The sequence below is a fragment of the Dicentrarchus labrax genome, unplaced genomic scaffold, assembly GCF_905237075.1.
Source record: "Dicentrarchus labrax unplaced genomic scaffold, dlabrax2021, whole genome shotgun sequence".
Taxonomy (NCBI): Eukaryota; Metazoa; Chordata; class Actinopteri; family Moronidae; genus Dicentrarchus; species Dicentrarchus labrax.
In genome coordinates, this window is record NW_026136706.1 from 10,040,297 (window position 1) to 10,059,674 (window position 19,378).

Sequence of the window (19,378 nt, forward strand, 5' to 3'; positions counted from 1 at the left end):
GATTACATTTGTTGAATTTGCTAAAACTTAAAATGAACACAAAGCAAAATAGCTGTCGGCCTCTACTAAAAGATTCACCCTGAACCAAGGAAACCAGGTCTAAAGATGATCTCTTCCACGCCTGTTACACCATACAGTGAAAGGTTGTCCCATGCTGCTGGGAATGTCAGCACCTGTACTTTCATCACACAGTATCGGCTGTTGCACTTGGGATATGCTCTTATCTGTAGTGCTTCTGTGGGTTTTACATGCCATTCCCAAGTCGGACCACTACAGAATCTGCCAGGTGAGGAAGTTCTCTTTGCCCATCACTAAAATCGATTGCATCTTGATTTATAACTTCAAGGTGAAAACATTAACAGCCAAAAGCAACTCCCTGACTGGTCCAAAATGCATCAGTATGTAGTTCAGCATATGGAAGGAAAAAGCTTAATTGGTCAGATCTTTTCTCTGCAGATACAATCAGAAAATAAAATGATGGGTTGAGATGTGCTTTACTTTGCCATTTATGTAGGTCAGAATAGTAGTTAGTGGTGTTTTTGGTACCCCCCTTGCATCATCGTCATTAATAGTATCAATGTTTGGGTCTCCAGGTTGTGAAAAATCTTCCAGCTAGATCTTGCTTTATCATCTCAGATAGCTTCATCTGGACTGTTTGACTGCTTACCTTCTGGAAAGGGGCACATGGGAAAGACTGGCCTTAAGGGCTTTCTGTCGGAAAGCGTTTAGGAAGTCAAGTGAGGTAGTATAAAGAGTGACAAAGTCCATATGGGAGGAGGTTGCGATGGACAAATGGGTCAAAGACAGGACTTTCACCCAGGAGACCAGGGTTTGTGTCCCATGTGAAACAAAATGTAATTGTTGACTTATTATTTTCAGTTGCAGTTTGGCTAGATTTAGAAAACAGAACTTGGTTCGGTTTGGACAAAATCATGGTTTGGATCAACCAAAAATCAATTTATTAACAACAGAGCCAATTTGTATAAAATGTCCTATAAATGGTCATAAGAATGGAACTAAACTAAAGTTTGAGCACAAATTCATAGTGGATTATAAGAAATAAAAGCTTTTTAAGTTTAAGTGTGTTCCTATTAGCTGTAACAATCATGTCCACACAAAATGCTATCCCTCAAGAATGAATCAGCCAATGACTTAAAGGATAAAATAACCATTTTGCGTGATTTTCCTATAAATTGTTTGTATGTAGTTCAAACCTGTTTAACTGTGTAAACACAAACACAGAACTAACCCTAAAAAAAGAAAAAAAATGAACATTTTAATTTACTTTGCTGTATGAATAACAAAATTCATCATCTTTCAAACCAACCAGAAGTCTTGTACAACACAGCTCAGCTAATATAATTACTATTGTATATTTAATAATTGATGTACATATGTTTAACATTCCCTTACAAAACATAAAATAACAGATTTCAAGCTTGTTTTTAATTTGGTGCAGTCAAAAGCAATCTTTAAACATGTGCATGTTTATTTGCAGCCACAGTTAATGACACTTTACTGCAGATATGATCTTTGTGATTATTCAGCTAGCAGAGTGCAGGTCAAAGAGTTTGTGGTTTTAAATTTTCACAAAATCTTCTTTTACAGTTTTTTACAGCAGCATTGCATGTGATTTTAGTGTTTGCCGTCTAGTTTTAATGTGTGTGTGTGTGTGTGTGTGTGTGTGTGTGTGTGTGTGTGTGTGTGTGTGTGTGTGAGTGAGTGAGTGAGTGAGTGAGTGAGTGAGTGAGTGAGTGAGTGAGTGAGTGAGAGAGAGAGAGAGAGAGAGCGCTTTACGCCTTTGGTAATATAGATAATTAGTGGTCTGTGATCTGTACCCTTGATCTGTCCACCAATAGATCTCACAGACAGTTACTAATGCTGCCCTCAAGATGGTGCCAATACTTCATATATCAGTGCTATTTTTTTGGCTGAGACCAGCAGCTACCATTTTGCTAGTGTTTATCTAACCAATACATTGCAAATGTCAGTCTGTACCTACCGCTGGTGCAGGTTGTAAAGCTGAATATATGGTTTTCCAAAGTATAATTAAATTTAGATTGTGTAGAGTTATCACAGTCAGTATAAAAGCCCTTCTGTACTGGTTGGTTGTTTCTTTTTGCATTTATAAGCCACACTAGAGCCCCAAATCAGTGAAACATATAGGCTTAAGTCATTGACCTGGAAAGACATTCAAGAGTTAATAAAGCAAATATAAATTACATAAACTAGTTAGTACCATTGATTTATCTTCCAGTCAGTTCGGCCATATTTTATACCTCATATTAAAACAATTTTGAGATTCTTTTTTGAGAGCTACCATGCAAAATAGAAAGGCAACCATAAACAGGTGGAGGTTTTTAATGTTTCTGTGATGTAAATGTAATCTGCAACTATTTCAATGTACAACATTCAAAAACAAAGACACAAAAGCCACCCCGACAGGAGTGTTCAGCTTATCTAAAATTAACAGCTTGATCTCCATGGAAAATTTAATGTTCAATTTTCCATTTCTTTTTATATCTCCAAAGTAATAGGATCCAATGAGAGCAGCAGTGTAATGTGGTTGGTAGCACAGCCTGCCAGCTGTAGCCCATAAAAATTATATGATGGTAGAATCTGAAGCTGATATCTGAATCTGATTAACATTGTGATCATTACATTTTGTTTGGGTGGCTCATGACAAAGAAACAAAATGGGTTTAGGAAAGAAAATTACAATCAAGACATTGTTTTAATTTTGTACATATAAAAATATGAATATAAATAATTAACAAACAATACTGGTATCTACACCTATAACTACTCTTATAAAACCAATATAATCAAAAAAGGCTCCTGGAGATCAGGTTTCAGGTTGTGTGGAAGCGGATTTGTATCAGCCCATTAACACTAATTTAACAACTATGTTATTTATCTAAATTTCACATTCACTATATTTACAGCCTGTTTTTAAGTGAGCTGATCTATGACTATTACTCCAAGGTTGTTGTTAAAAATAACTTTGCCGTTGGACTCAACACTACAGTCTGGGTGCCGAAGTAACTGCAAGACACCAGTTCTCAGCTCAGGTGAGGCTGTCTTACTGAAGTCCAGCACCTCAGTGAGAAAATCAAGCAGCAGCTCTCCCTTCTCATCCCCCTCAGTGAAACACTCGGTGATATCCATTTGAGATGGCAGCTCGTAGCTCTGGTAGCTCACTCCCTTGGAGTCCAGGAAGCTTTTGATGTCTCCAGTAGTCACACACTGACTTATTTCTGTGTTACAGAGCTGGTTCCTGTAAGTCCGCCACAGTTTTCCCCATCCACTCTCACCTGGAATAGATGAGATGAAAACAAGACTGAGACAGCAATGCTAGTAGCTTTGTGAATCTGCTCTTAAAGCTGCAGTAGGCACCTTTTCTTTTTTTGTTTTTTTACAGATTTGTCTCATGTACTGCTTTCAGAATATAGAGAAAGTTTCAGCAAATATAACAAAAAGTTATTTTTTTTATTTTATTATTAAGTTACCTACTGCAGCTTTAAGCGTGTCCAGCAGTATGCCACTAAATCAGGCGGCACCACAAAATGTTTCATAAACGGCAGTAGCACATATATACTGCAATATACCTGTGGTCTAGATTATATAGGACAACAAAACAGCAACATGAATGAGTAAACTAAATTTCATGACAATCCATTAAATAACTAAAACATTTCACTCAAACCCACAAATGTCAAACCACAAACATCATGCTCATGGTGGATTTAGAGTAAAAACCAAGAGATCACCTGAGTCAGTAGGATTCATCCTTAATGAACCGTGAATGTCTGCTTCCAATTTACTGGAAATTAATCCAATATTTGTTGATTTCGGTCTAGACCAATGTAATGGCCCGACATAGCCATCCTCACAGCCATGAAAACAATGGAGGACGTCTTATTAAATGAAAGCAAAGTCACACCAACAGAAGTGATATCTTGGTAATTACTGAAATAAAATGGCATTTTATTAATAATATCACAATATGATAACATAATTGTGTGACTAATGTGTTGTTTTGTGTGTGCATTATTTTTCCCAGCAATAAATGTGGAACAAAAATAAATTTCCCCATCTACTCCATGATAAATCTGTACAGTATTAACCAGAATGCAAGACGAGGGTTTCTTATACTAACTCTGATAACCCATTACTGTATGTATAAGTGCATAACTAACCTGAGAGAAGGAAAAGATAAAATGTCTTCAGAATTTAAGATTAGATCCATCCACTTACCAGAGACTAGAATGATAAGAAGCTTCCCATTCTTGTCGAGGAGACTCTGGAAGAAGCTGATGGTAGCTCCAGGATCCTTCACATAATACAGCATCTGTTGATTTCACCACAGATAATGGGCTGGTAACTGGATTCATAGAGCACCTAATTATAACGCTATGCTAGACAGATGTTCTAATGGGATTAATTGCTGTGGAGCGCTGCCAAATGAATATGACCTAGATGTGTCAAAAATATAGTTTGTGGGCCAGAGGCACTCGGTTTCCAACACCAACCTGTATCATGTGAATGAAGTCTGCTTTCTTAGTCATCTTTTTCACTTTCCAGTGCTCCTCAAACTCAGAGGCAGTCATCTTGTTCCAGTTAAATTTGACGTAATCTAAACCGGGTTTCTGTGACACCAGAACTGCATCAACAGACACAAAACAGAGTTATGGAATATAATCGACACGTAAATCTATAAAATAGTGTTACAATGTCAGATATCAGAATCTGTACTGTTACTACATGTTGCTTTGTGAATATCATATAACAGGGAAACTATATAACTTAATTCATTTAAAAAGGTCCAGTGTGTAACATTTACGAGGCTCTATTGGCAGAAATGTAATATAATATTCATAGGTATGTTTTCACTTGCGTATAATCATCTCAATAAAATAATCATTATGCTTTTGTTACTTTAGAATGAGTCGTTTTTAATCTACAGATCCCACGGGTGGCCTACCGTGGAGGCCGCCAGGTTAATCCACAATGTTCCTACAGTAGCCCATGGACAACCATACACTGGCTCTAGATAGGGCCATTCACATTTCTCGTGCGCTTCACAGCCACTGTAGCTTTTTCTTTGCACTTGGAAAGGGAGGGTGAAAGCAGTGAGTTGCAATCTGCAACTACACGGCACACCTGACCTTTTACTCAGAAAACACTATGCATTATTAGTTACTTAAGAATTCTATAATGATGTTAATATTAAAGGTAAGTCAACATGACATTGTTTTGCATGAACTTACTAATTAAACAACAAACAAAGAAATTGGGAAAATCATTTTTTTCCATTTTCAAATGGAACAGCTTGTGCTAGTAATGTTTTTAAAGCCAGCGAGAGATTTCTGTCTGTTTAATTTGTCTATTCTCATTAGTTGATATTCATAATTCAAACACCTTTCGATTTACTCATGTTTGGTATTATTACACCTTTCTTATTGAAAAGTTTCCAAATCTTTGCTATGTTCCAAAATTAATTGGCTAAGTCTTATTAATATAACATTCCCTAATTAAACATAAAAATGTATTTGTATATTTCACCAGGATGGTTAAACTTTATCAACAGAGTTCTGGTAAAACCATCGTGTTAAAGCTGAATGATACATGTTACAAAACATTCACAAAAGTAAGAAGAGTAAGGATAAAACATATAATGATGTATACAAGTAGGTAGTATTACATATTACATATATCATTGTACATTTAGTTAAAATCATCCAAATTTAAAGTAACTTTGAACTATTTTTGTTTCAGCTGCCTTATGCAAACCCACACAGCCTTGACTTTTCTGAACTTACTGCCGATTCAAAGGAGGCAAGTGTGAGCAAGTCTTGATGATTCCAGCATGCTTTGCACATGCTTTTGAAAAAAAAAAAAACAATTCTGGCAAAGATGTGTGTCAACAGATACTGAGCTCAGAGAGCCACCTACAGAAACTGCATCAAGTAGAGCCAAGAAACGTAGGATGGCGCACAGAACATAATGAGCATTCAGTGCATCGCAGATGGACACGAAATGAGGAACCTCAGGATCACCACGTTACCTACAACATTCATATGCTTTTTTTAATATACAGTATGTGTGAATAATGGGTGGTAGCAGAACTAGAAATATGTGTCAAAACTGGTCAGACAGCAGCAGAGTTGGAGCTGGGAGGCACTCAGTGTTTTACTTCAGGGATACTTACTGACTCGAGGGTTTGAATCTGGGATGGGTTAAAGGATAATGCCCCTACTAATACATGAATAACTGTATTACTAATGTATTAGTGTGAAGCCAGGGTCAGCTTTAAAATGTATTCCCAGCATTAGAAATACAATAAAAAGTAATATATAGTATATCCCTTATTTGCTGTTAAAATAAATATTGAAACATGTTTTGCAGGGGCATATGAATATACAGATATAGTAAAAAATGTTAGGTATGCAAGATAAGTGTGTGCCAGTACCTCTGTAGTTATGTAGCTGCTGGCCACTGGGCTCCACCACCTCGTTATCCACAGTCACCCCTGGGTGCTTCAGACGGAGCTCGGAGAGCATCTCAAGGTCAATCTCCCCTACAGGCACAGACTCAGTTTATATGTTGAAAACCACCAATTTCTTGCAAATAAAATATTTTGCCCTATTTTCCCCATAGTACTCAAACTGTCCAGTAATAAAAAGAAGATAGTAGATTTAGTTAACCAACATATAATCACAATCATTTAATCTCACAAAAACCAGAGAGTTAACACTAATCCCTTTCAATCTCATTTAGCCACAGGCAGGTGATTTTTCTCTACTTATTGAAGCTGACAACTTCCTATGTATAAAAGATACATTTAAGTCAAGAAGCTGATCTGAACAGGCGCCGAATCTTTCTGATTAGATTGAATAATACCTTGCGGGGGAGTTTGTAGTCATTCTAATGGATTTTACAGTCCATTAGAGAATCTGTAACATCACTCCATTATGATACTGACATGACAGCTCAGGTAAATTAAAAGGATTGGCTTTGACATAAGTGAAGGGTAATAGCACTCATGGGCAAGTAGTCGGTTTGCTCAGAAACAAATTAACCTTGCTGTATCACGAGCATTGGAAACAAGGTGCAGTAAAACCACGGACTGGTGAGGTCACCTTGTCTGCAACTAAAGTTTAAGATTAATCTGACAACTGGACAGATGCAAACCCTTGACAGTTATAATAAGGGCAAGGGTTTTTACTGCTGCACCCATAAATGACAGCGCAGCAATAAGAACAGTTATAGCAGACTGATTCAACAACGCCTCCTCACCTTCGCTGTCTGTCGTGGCTATTTACTGTGCCACACGGCACATAAGATGAGTTCAGCAGTGAAAGTGTCCTTTAGTATGTGTTCTTACCAGCTCCACTTCCAACTCCGATGACATTTAGATGGGACTTTCCATCTCCAATGCTGAGGGGAGAGCAGAAAAAACTCTTTGAGACTTCAGAACAGTCAAGTCTGGAAATTCACATCCACCAACCTGCCAAATTTGGGTCACATTTTTGGGCTTGTAACTGTCAATTCTGCCTGACACTTGGGTATGTGAGATGTTCTGATCTAGCATCTGAAGCATCTCCAGTACCAAGGCTTTGATTGTTTCTATGACATGCTGTCACTCACCGTCTGATTTTGAATAACACTATTACCCTTTTTAATTTGCTTGTGAGTCATATCTCTCCAGATTCATCTCTGATCTGCTTCTTAGACAGTCACAGGGAGCAGTGAGTTGAGTTTATTTCTCTGCAGCATGGCTTCGGCCTCTTACAGCCGGAGTTTATATAAACATAGAAGAAAATGCAAGAAGACACATTTCCACACTCATTGTTATTCACACACACGCACACCTTGTTTAGCTGGTTAATCTATGCACATTTGTGCAGTCAAATATATGATTTTGTGAGCATAACAGTAAAATAAACCCATATATAATATTTTATTTGCATAGTCTGTTTTGGGATTGAGTTTAGTCCTACCCAGCTAATGCAGCTGACTGTTTTCAGAAGTAATGATCATGGCAAAATGCACGTACATGTGATTTGCACAGGTTACGTTGTGTAACTGTTTGCATGCTCAAGAATTGAACTTTTACATCACATAGCTAAATGGCACCAGAGTGACATATATAAAATACATATATATTGATTAAAAAAATTGCACTGTAGATGCCCGGTTAGCTCAGTCGGTAGAGCTGGCAACCCATATACGGAGTTGCTGCAGCGGGCCGCGTTCGAATCCGACCTGCAGCCCTTTGCTGCATGTCATCCCCTCTCTCTCCACCCACCTTTCCTGTCTCTCTACAGCTGTCTCTATAAATAAAGCCAACAAAAGGCCAAAAAGATAACTTAAAAAAAAAAAAAAAAAACTGCACTGTAATACCTTCGTATGTTTTTTGACAGATAAATGCTTACCAGCTAACCAGCCCAAACTCACTTTCAACCCATGGATGACAATGGTATAACAATACACGTACAAGTTTCACAGTGTCATGAATAGGCTGGTACTACGAAGCAAGTTCTCTATACTCAGGATATGTTTCTTTTGGCTCAACAACCACAATCACACTAAACGGTTACACGATGGTGTTAATCACCTCAGTGTGTCAACCTAATTTTTTCAACTCTATCTATAAGCGTGTTCACATAAAAGTGGGCAGTGTTTACAGCATACGACCAATTGCAGACATGGACAAGTTGCAGCAGAGCGTCATATTTTACAAATGAACAGCAGACTTTGACAAAACTATAGACAAATACAAAGAAGTTAAACACAAAATCCAGGCTAAAAAGCAACACAGTTGCAACTTCCAGATGCAGGAAGGACAGCTGGAAAAAACAACGCTGACTAGGTGAATGCGTAAATTGCCTTATAATGTCACTGCTCCACCATGAGGGCAGGAGTAAATCTGACTTTTTTATAATTCCATTAATGTATTCCACCAAATGAATGTGTTGCTTAGATGTAATCTTATGTGTATGACAATTTTAGCCTTATTCATTCAGCTGCAACATAGACAGTGTGAAACAAACTTGGGAGCAAATAAAAAATAACTATAACATTTCAAAGCGGTTACAAGTACAAGGCTTTTGTGCTTCAATCAGTCTCTCTTGAAGGATAATATCGATATACAAAAGCACAATGAAATGGCTTTGACATTGCTTGTAGCCAAGAGGGGGAAAAAATGAAATGGAAAAGGCAGGAGGAGGCCCTCCTACACTAAAGTACACTCCTGCTGAGGATCAGGTCCCCTGCTATAATGAGGGTCACCCCTTAACAGCACAAGTAAAAGTACCTGTAGCAAGTCTGCAGGGCTGTAAGCGTGACCCCGAGATGTTACACTGGCAACAAGAAGCTGACACAGCTAAGTCAGTTCCACTGATGATAATCCATATCTCTTATATAAAAATCATAAAGAGAATTGATTGGTCAGTAGCTTTTATATGCTCAAACAAAACGGTTAAGTGTGCAGCATAACGGAACCACCATTGTTTACAATGAAAAGCCGGGGGTTAAACCTAATCCTGCTCCGTAGTACAGGCCTCTCTCTCTCTGTCATTCATTCATTCATTCAGTCTGTCTGTCTGTTCACGCTCCTGTCACTGCAGACCCAGCCACACCCTCCTGCCCCTCCTTAAAACCCCGTTCCTGTCAGTTTCGTCACCTGACCTGCTCTACCTGCTCCCCATTCGCTCGGATTACTTCAGTAGTGTTTGAGAGTTGTTCTGTGCTTCCCCTTTCCCCCATTTACAGGTTAAGATTATTTCTTCCCTCACAGCAATCCAGTTAATCAACAACCATGTCATATATTAACACAAGTTACATGTTCACTGTAGTTTGACCATTACAGGATTGTTGAGTTTGAGTTTCAGTGTGAGAATGATTGAGTTCCAATATTTGATAATCAAACATAACGATAATATTTTCTTTTTTTTTTTTTTATGGTTGAAAGATGAACAATAAACTTGTGATTGCCTTCTTGTGGAAAAGCTATTTGGGAGAGACACTGTTTCTAAATAATCAAACATATATATACTCATACTAATAAACACAATCATACATATTTCTTTACTGCAATATCTTGAAAACTAATATCACCTGTTATATTGGTTAGACTTTAATGTCCTCTTCCTTCATTTTACTTAGCCCCTTAACTGTATTTCTTCTATACTGTATTGGCCAATCAGTTTATTAAACTTCTGTTTAGAAATGTTGAGAGACTCCACTACAACACTACTGTACAGTCTACTGTACAACTTTAAAAGCCAGTGGTGTAATGCAGAGCACATATACTTTATTATATTTCAGTCAGCACTCTGTAAGCCCACTTCTGGTGAAGCTGTTTTTTTTCCTACAATGGTGTGGGCATGACATAGTTGTCAAATTTTCATGAGTGGATAGAGTAAGGAATAATTCACTTAAATTACATAATAATATGTAATGGCCGTCTGTGGGCCAGTATTGATTGCAAAATCTGCACCTCGTCTGTGGCTGATGTTAATTTCATAATGATCTTTACTGCCAAGTCGAGCAGCAGAAGTTAAGTGACAATGTGCAAACACTACTGGCCCATTTTTGGGTGAACTAAATAGTCTTGCATGTCACAGTTAATAACACAGGGCGTTTGCTGGATGGCTGCTTTAAAAAAAACTAATATTTTGGGCATAAATTAAGAGTATACCCACTTCTCCAGGCACTACTACACCACTGTTAAAAGCTATTAACTATTCAACTGTATTCTGATGTATTATCTTGTATTGTGTCTGTGTGTGTGGAAGATTACCTGGCCAGTATATCTGGCAGCAGATTGTGGATGAAGTCCCGCATACACTGATGCTCAGAGGAGCGCTCCAGAAAAAGCTCGAAGGATTTCTGGTACCTGCTATCATCATGAACCAGACTCTTCAGTGGAGATGCCATGGCAAAGTTATCTGGCAACAAAACAGCAAACATTTCAACAGCTAAAGCCAGAAAGGTAATTTCCCAAAACAATATATATGTATATATGTGTATATATATATATATATATATATATATACATATATATGTGTGTGTGTGTGTGTGTGTGTGTGTGTGTGTGTGTGTGTGTGGAGAGAGAGAGGTTCTTTTCTGTTTCTATGTTTTAACAAAGTTGTGGCTGAATGCTGTTGCTGACCACTTATACCCATCATATATCAGTCAAACAGTGTGGGAGGTACTAAGACTGAGTGTATATTCATGTCAATTTATTAATTTCACAATGTGTTGTTTTCATATTGTACATTGCATTACACACTTAATTCACAAAAACATATATTATCTTAGATAAGTCTAAAAACAGAAGTCAGCCATTGCAAATTAGCATTTAGGTTTCAGTCATCACGTATATTTCCTTTAAACTTGCAAAACTGAAGGTCGAACATCCGTCAAGCCCGACTCCCAACGTGAAGCGCACTTCTCTCTAGCGACGGAACGCTATTATCCCCGCCTATAGGAGAGTATGTCTCCAGCAACCTGCATGTCATGTCTCTATAACCATTACAGAGATGCCCGTGCATTCAAAGCAATGTTTCCTAGAGCTGCGGAAACAGACACACACACACACAGACTGCGAGTCTGTCGCGTCGACATTTTTAACTGATCGGAGTGCAAACAAGTTGTCACTCTCTCAATGAATGTCGCCGCACCCGTTTAACATTATATTCTCCGAGCATGTGGTGTTTAAACTGCAGACAGATTGTGACAAAACGCGACATTTTAACACTTACATGTAGGTGCAGGCGGGGGTGAATGTGTCTGCCGCGAATGAGTCTGCAGGCTGGAATAAAACCCTCCCACTGAGTCCCGCAGCTCCGTTTTAAGGAGGGCCAAAGGTGGCAGAGAAAATCCCTCAAGATATGTCAACCCAGTTACAAACACTACTCTTTAAAGGTCTGCAAGTGATTTTTACGGTAGGTTACAGGTGCACTGCATGTTCACAAGTTTAACTGAAAAGTTTGACTTTAATGTCTGTGTGTAAATACATGTGGAGTAAATGCCTATTTTTTCAGACTTGGTGGTAAGGTTAAATTAGATGAGCATTAATATCATAGGACATATCAAAGGCTGCAACTGCGGGTGATTGAAAAATAAAATTTATTTTGAAATAATGTGTGTTTGTACTCATTGTTGCCATTAGTTTCCATTTATTTTACTATGCTAATGTATCAAAATCGGCTTCCAAATACTTAAGCAATCCATCATCCATCCTCAGTTTCACTTCCATTTTTGTTGCATAACAACACAGTGCAACACTGCACTTCTGAATTACACAAAGAAAATGTAATTTAATAAAAGCAGACAATATTTATTGTGATTTAATTCAAGTCTCAACAAGCTGAGCTCTAAGAAACCGTAGCATGCTTTGATAAAGTCAGCAGAAATGTTAAGTTAGGATATTGCAATATACTCTAAAAGACTAACTATGAGATTTAAGAAGATAGTTCATATACTATATAACAGATGATGGTCAGTGTAGAAAAAAAAACACAAGACTATAAGACTATATGAAGAGAAATACAGAAATGCCTGTGTCTCCCTGATTTCCCAGTTGTTATGTCAGACAGACAGGAATTAGGCCAGGAACTCAAATTAGATTGTAATCAGGCCACAGACCTCATCTGATAAGATTTTAATCCATGGAGTCGAACCCAAAAGGAGTTTTTAGTCAGATATGATTTAGTAGCCAGTGGTCCATAAGGTAGTTGTTTAGATAAAAGTCTATAATAACATGCATTTTCAGACGTGTACCCCTGTGGTGAATATTTATATTTTAGTACCTCAGTGAAAACTCAGGACATTCACTGGGATCCTCCGGTCTCAACTCACACTGACCTTGTTTTAGGAGACTGGGCCCTTTTTGTGTATTCAAGCAGACATTAAGGACAGATTTCCTTTTTCCCTTGTGCATTAAGAATTCCCATATGACCATTAAAACAGCTTTTTATTGAACATTTGAAGTTTCATTTGTTCTTCTGTTTTTCACTTGATGCATTTTGCCTCAAAACTGACAGAAGTAAACAAAAATCAATACATAATATTTCTTCACCTTGATATTTCTGCCAGAACATGAACTAAAGCTAACTGTATTACATCAGTTTCCCCACCCTTCATTGGCTTGAATTCAAGCCAGACTAAACTTCAAAGTCCCATTATTAATTACATGAGCTTGCACCATCTTATCCATCCGACCTCATTGTTCTCCGTGTGCCACCTCTGTGCTCTCAAATTGCAGGGGGCTGGTCTTTGTATAATCAAGAAAATTCTACCTAAAACTAAGAAGACAATGTGGGCGGAAAAGTATTTTCCTTCCAAGCTTCATGTCTTTGAAATGAACTCTCTCTTGGAACTGATGAAGCAGAAACCCAGTCAAATGAAGACACTCATTAGGATATCAAAGTAAACAACTGTCTCTTGGTCTATTTCTCTCTTACACACACACACACACACACACTGTTGTGCATATAGGACAGTGTTACTTATTTTGCTTGAATGATTACATAATGCTGTACACTGTGGGAAAGTAGCAACTCCCTCACTATTTGCTAAGCCCTTTTTGTAAGAAAGGTTGACATTCTCTCATACAGTTTTCTTTGTTTCCTTTATTTAAATTATATTCAGTAAAACGCAGAAATGTTCAAAGAATTTCATTTATGTTTATTTCTTAAAAACAAAAGGACATGCTATCAAAGCTGTAACCTGTCTGAGTGTCTGAGTTATCAGTGGAAGCCATCTTGTGTTGGTGCTTAAAGAGAAGTAACCTCTACAACAATCCTTCTATGTTATGTATGAGTAGGTTCTCAGATCTGATTGGATATGGGATGACATGACACCTAATTAAAATACATGATGTGCAAATGATTTGTTTATTTGGAATGTGATGTATTTCTGTTAACATATCGAATAATGAATTGAGGTCTTGTTGGTAAAACAATGTATAATTCAACTCTCTATTCTGGATTTCTGTCCTGATAGGCCTGTTTGAACTGGAAAGGCAGGTTCTCTTTACAAAGTGCCTCAATGTTTTTCTTTGTTTCATTTTTTCCTCTCTTTTTTCAGCATGCCTCCACAGGATGTTTTGTGTTCTGCACAGTTCACCATACAAACCTGCACCTCTGTGAAAGCATACACAAATGCCATATTTAACAAGGACTGCAGTCATAGCCAACTAAAAAGTATTAGACAATTAAATTTTTGACCCGATGATCACTCTAGATGAAAGATTGAAGGGAGCAGGACAATTATTACACTTCAACCTGAGGGGGTCACACAAGACCACAAATGTCAACCTCACATTTAAAGAAAAACCAGAGGATCACCAAAGTCATTAGGATTTGCCCTCTGGAGACTAATTAAACAAATTTCATGGTAATCCATCCGCTCGTTGTGGAGGCATGTTGCTAAAGAGCAAACATGTCTACCTCATGGTTGCACTCGAAAAGTCAGGGGATCACCAAAGTCGGTAGGATTAATCTTCTGTATAAATGTCTGAGCAAAATTTCATGAGAATCCATCAAGTACTAGCAACTGCACTTGCTGTTTAATATTGCAGACATTTCATTATTTATCTAAGAGGTTTCATCGGTTCTATTGATTAAGCCTGACGGCAGGCATTTAGACCTCTTTGGCCATAAGACATTAATAAAGGATAAAGGATATGTTGTATGCAGTATATATAGGTCTGTTGGTCAAGAGATCTTTGATGCACAGTCATATCAAACATGCAACTTGTATTCCTGGTTTAATTCCAGCTAGTGACTTCTGATGCATGGCTTCCTATTCTGTCTTCCTGTTGTTCTCTACCATCAACATTCAATAATTCAATAAAGACCAAATTCCAGGAATACAGTCTTAAACACAGATTCATTTTTGGAATACAAGAAAACAAACAAACAAACAAACAAAAAACAGAATGATGAAAACTGGAAGAATTTCATCACTCTGTTGGGGTGTAGACAAGCACATAATAACTCATAAATTATAATACACATTACTTCAAAAGGTTGTGCATTGTGCTGACTAAATATTCATTAAGCTGTCACTCTGCTCTACCAAAGTACAGCATGCTGCATTGTATTAGAGTGATCCAGCCTGATCCACTGCTATTGTCAAACTGCTCACATATCTTCACGGATACCTGCAAATATGTCTTGAGAGCTGCTAAAATGAGATGAATTGGACATGACAAGATCAGCACACGTCTTTGCCACCGATCAGATGGCCATGACACAAGCATTTGGATTCACCCTTCTCTTAAACAAAAGTGACAGTCTTAAATAAATGAATTAGATGAGACAAAAGATTTAAACACTATTTCCCCCACAACCTGTGTGCATCCTGGGATTATCAGACTGGGTATCTGACTGGAGGGCAAAATGAATCTTATCAGTTGCTTATATATTCTGGGCTCTGCCTCAGAGCCTGTATCAGTAATTACAATTTATCAGGTCTTGAGAGTCAAGGAGTCGATGAATATCACAGCAGGAGTAGAGCATCTCTCTCAAAAAGATTTCTCTCACTTTAAACTCTTGAAATGTGCAACAAAGAGGAAAGAATGCAGTGTTTTATTTTCACATGGTTCCACAATTTATTTGCATTTTTGTCCAGCTCTCCATGTACACACAATAGTAACACAAATAGCATGGTACTGTAAACAATGAGTGAATATACTTTTAGATTTTCCTGGATATAACCCAATAGAATTATCAGGTCAGAAGTTGGCTTTTCTTTGTTTTTATAATGGAAATATTCCCAAATCATTAGTTTATTATAATCATGTTAATTAGAAATTATCAGTATTTCACAATTGGATTTTACATTGATTTAACATTTACCATATGTCCCTTTGTTGGCCAAATATTAGAAACACTGCCTCAAAGAAACTACTCTAAAATGTTTGGCAACTTGTAAAACAGAATCTTTGCAAGGCCACTCGGAGCACTTTCTGACAAAATGGATCACGCATGCCTACATACAATCAGCTGTTGAAATACAATTGTTACAACATGTAACAACCCTATTTGCACAACCATTAAGATTATAGAGTTACTGGTAAAATACATTCAGAATGTGGTCAGATAACACAAAACCAAATCTTCAGTTTGTGGAGGCAGAAAAAGAAACAGCGTAAACTCAGCTCTGGTCAGTGCCAAAACCACCAAGTATAAGAAACTTCATTCTACACTAGGTTGTATGAATAATGCACTGAAGGATACATGTCTGAATTATATTAAATGTAAGTGTTTATGGTCCATTAAGATGCTTTGGGATGATGCTCTGGCACTGCATTGTGGATGCCTTGTGTTGTAAGTGTCAATCTGAAAGAATTCCAGGGAAGGATAAATGATCTTAACTTTTGTGCATGAGTTAGAAAAACAAAAATAAGAGGCTCGCTTGTGTGCTCACAAATATTTGGTATTTGCTATGTTTTGAGCCCTGTCTTCGTGGTGCCAGAATCAAAATAATTTCAGAATTCAATACTGTCAAAAACTAATTTCTGCCATTGCTCTGTGGCAGCTGACCTTGTATTTGGATGTAATGAAAAAAATGGTGTAAAAAGAAAATGTGTGACATCCTTGTGAAAGAAGCAAAGCATATTTGTTCCAGTGGATAATTCATGTCTGTTTTGGTGATCAGTGCTTTTTTGTTTTGCATTTGATGAAAAAGTATATGAGGTATGATCTTTACCATGCTGGTATTTGATAATTTGCATTAAAGGTCTATTGTTTTCTGTTAATTCTTCACTGCATTTGTCACCAAAGCAGTCCGCCATGTTTTTTCCATGATTTTGAGGTTGTTTCTTAAATTAGTCCTCAGTGGCCGAGAGTCTTACGAGAATCAGGAAAGAGATATTACTGCATCATTGTATTGTTAAATTCAAGGCAAGCCTGCTTTTGGTTTCCACATATACATCAACAAAACACAATCTGACAGCAACAACTTGCATTACAATGAAAACACTAGAAAAGTCATTTGAAAGGAAAAAAACTAAAGTGATTCAGCACTAACGTAGTGCATAGAGCATCTTGTTTATTCTCAGAAATTCAAAAAAAGGCTGTTTGTTTACCCAAAAGGCTTGTGACATTTCCTTTTACAAAGATCCAGCACTGATGAGACAAAGTCAAATGTCAAATGTTCTCTTGTTCCACCTTTGAATGTCATGAGTGACTGCTGACTCAAGATGTTCTGTCTCCCTCACGACACAAATACGAGACAAATAACCAGGTGGTCCCTCTGATTTTTAACACGCAAAAGAAATCCCCAAATCAATGGCTGTGGATCCACTTTGTCTTTACCTTTTGTGGGTTGAAAACAGTGCTTCAACTATGTGTTCACATTGCTAGCAGTTAAAAAAAAAGAAACCAGAGGACCATTTATTTCCCGTCTAGAGACCTTTTATCTCATTTTCACCATGTTCGGCTTTGGTTCCTCTTCTTCCGGGAGGAGAGTTAGCTGCAGCCAAAATTCTGGGCTCCGTTGCCCTTCAGCAGCAAATCATGTGCGAGCATCTTTATTTGTCTGCTGCAGTTTTACAGTACAATTGGCACTACAGCAAACAGTCACCCAGCTCAAACTGGCCGACAATCGTCCTTGCTAACAATCTGAACGCAGTCAGGAGTCTGTCCGAGGTGGAGCGCGCCCTTGTGAGGTATAGCAGCCTGGTTACATATCCATATCACCATCATAGGCCAGGGTCAAGGGCTTCTGCGGAGGTGGAGACGTCTTAGTGGTTTTGGATGGCTTACTGAAAAAGAAAATAGACAGGAAATAAAAGTGACAGCATATGACTAAGCAGCAAAGGGCAGCCCGACTTGATTTCAGTCTTTACAAAAAATTCCATTATCTGATAGCAGCAGCACACAGAAGACAAAATATTGCGAAGAATATAACTCATACTTGACATGGTTCTTTTCGTGAAAAGCAGATGGTTAGCAATTTTCTTTGGTTCTGTATGTTCTCATCTACAGTGTGCGTGTGTGACCTACAATGGAGCTTTTGTTCTTGAAATTGCACAGTGCATAATGAGGAATCTTTTAAAAAGTAATATGGTACATACCAGACCAGGAATGATAATGCAATAATGAAGAGTATTAAGATGAATCCAACAGCAGTCACGGCATAAACCCACAGCTTTACTCTTCCATCTGTGCAATCAAAAAGCAGTTTTAACACAAAGTTTTAAATACACATATGTCTACGTCTTCTGCCTGGAGATCTTTAGAACTTTTTTTCCTCATGTTTCAGAATAAAGAAGTAGGTTTATTCTCTTTTCACATATAGGAGAAACTAAAATTTCTTGACATTTTTATGAGCCATTGAGGGTTTTTTTTTTTCACAGCATATAATGATGAGCCCGACTAAAAACATTGACCTAGAATGGATTCCACCCCCGGCTCAGTCATCCTAGAGCTACAAAGGCTGGTTCAAAGGCAGGAATGATCTCAGGCCTGCTGCTCGAGCTGTAAAGATGATTTCCATTTCAGTACCTGGGCCAACAGGTCGTAAGGTCCACTCGTTGAAGAGGTCCTGAGCCTGAGACGGCCCGGGTTTTAATCTTCCAGAGTTGGTTTTCACATCAGCTTTCTTGTTGTTGTCCACCCCTGGGGTTCTGGTGCAGTAGTCCAAGAAGCCATGCGTGGTCATCACTTCAGTGTAACCCTTCTCACACCCACACACTCCGCTCTGCATGGGGGGAGGGCAAAACCAGAAGAACACAATTTATAGCCAACACAAGACAACTATGATCATTACTTTACCAGTGATATGAAACACTGCTGAAAAAACCTGTCTTGCGTGTACAGGGACTGTTTTGGTTTACTTTAGTCTTTCAAAAGGCTTTCTGCTATCAGCGCAGGTTGATTTATCCCAACCCTGACATTAAACTGTGCTCCTCAGGGGGTAGATTGCACCAACACTTCCCAGGCATTTCATCTGCATTAAGCATCTAAAAGGCTATTAAATAAAAAACACATGTCAAATGGAATTGAATAGCAGAGTCCACCCGGGTGGAAAATGTAACAAATGTGGCAAAAATATGCCACTGAGACAAACAAAAAAGAAAACAAAATCATGAGATAAGACACCTAAAACAAAGCATAAAACATTAAAATATAACACAAAATACTGTGGATCAAGATTTGTTACCCAGTTTTTGAGTTTAAATGCTGATTGCACTTGGAATAAAAGACCTTTTCAAAATATATTGGGTTGCCAAAGGTACCTTAGCACCTTCCAGAGGCAAACGGAGAAAAAAAAGGATAAGAACAGTTTTATTTGCAGTTCAGGTGATCAAATCCTGAAGTCAAGTGGAATGTTAAAACACTCTCAGTCAGTGTAAG

The 19,378-nt window shown here is 37.9% G+C and overlaps 2 protein-coding genes across 2 annotated transcripts in view; both read right to left on the minus strand.

Moving 5' to 3' along the window:
• Positions 1 to 2,345: 2,345 nt before the first annotated feature.
• Positions 2,346 to 11,844, minus strand: LOC127366032 (histamine N-methyltransferase). The gene is made up of 7 exons (XM_051404720.1): positions 11,771 to 11,844; positions 10,807 to 10,954; positions 7,387 to 7,439; positions 6,472 to 6,579; positions 4,532 to 4,662; positions 4,257 to 4,350; positions 2,346 to 3,313 (listed from the first exon to the last, which is right to left on the minus strand). The coding sequence occupies exons 2-7, from the start codon at positions 10,941 to 10,943 to the stop codon at positions 2,952 to 2,954; spliced, it is 885 nt and encodes a 294-aa protein (XP_051260680.1). The 5' UTR covers positions 10,944 to 10,954; positions 11,771 to 11,844; the 3' UTR covers positions 2,346 to 2,951.
• A 3,758-nt stretch (positions 11,845 to 15,602) lies between these two features.
• Positions 15,603 to 19,378, minus strand: part of thsd7ba (thrombospondin, type I, domain containing 7Ba) — a 162,183-nt gene continuing 158,407 nt past the window's right edge. The window contains exons 27-29 of the mRNA XM_051404709.1: positions 18,527 to 18,722; positions 18,097 to 18,184; positions 15,603 to 17,784 (exon numbers count right to left, since the gene is read on the minus strand). Of these exons, the coding sequence (XP_051260669.1) occupies positions 17,703 to 17,784; positions 18,097 to 18,184; positions 18,527 to 18,722 (366 nt within the window). The 3' untranslated portion in view covers positions 15,603 to 17,702. The remainder of the gene's footprint in view (positions 17,785 to 18,096; positions 18,185 to 18,526; positions 18,723 to 19,378) is intronic.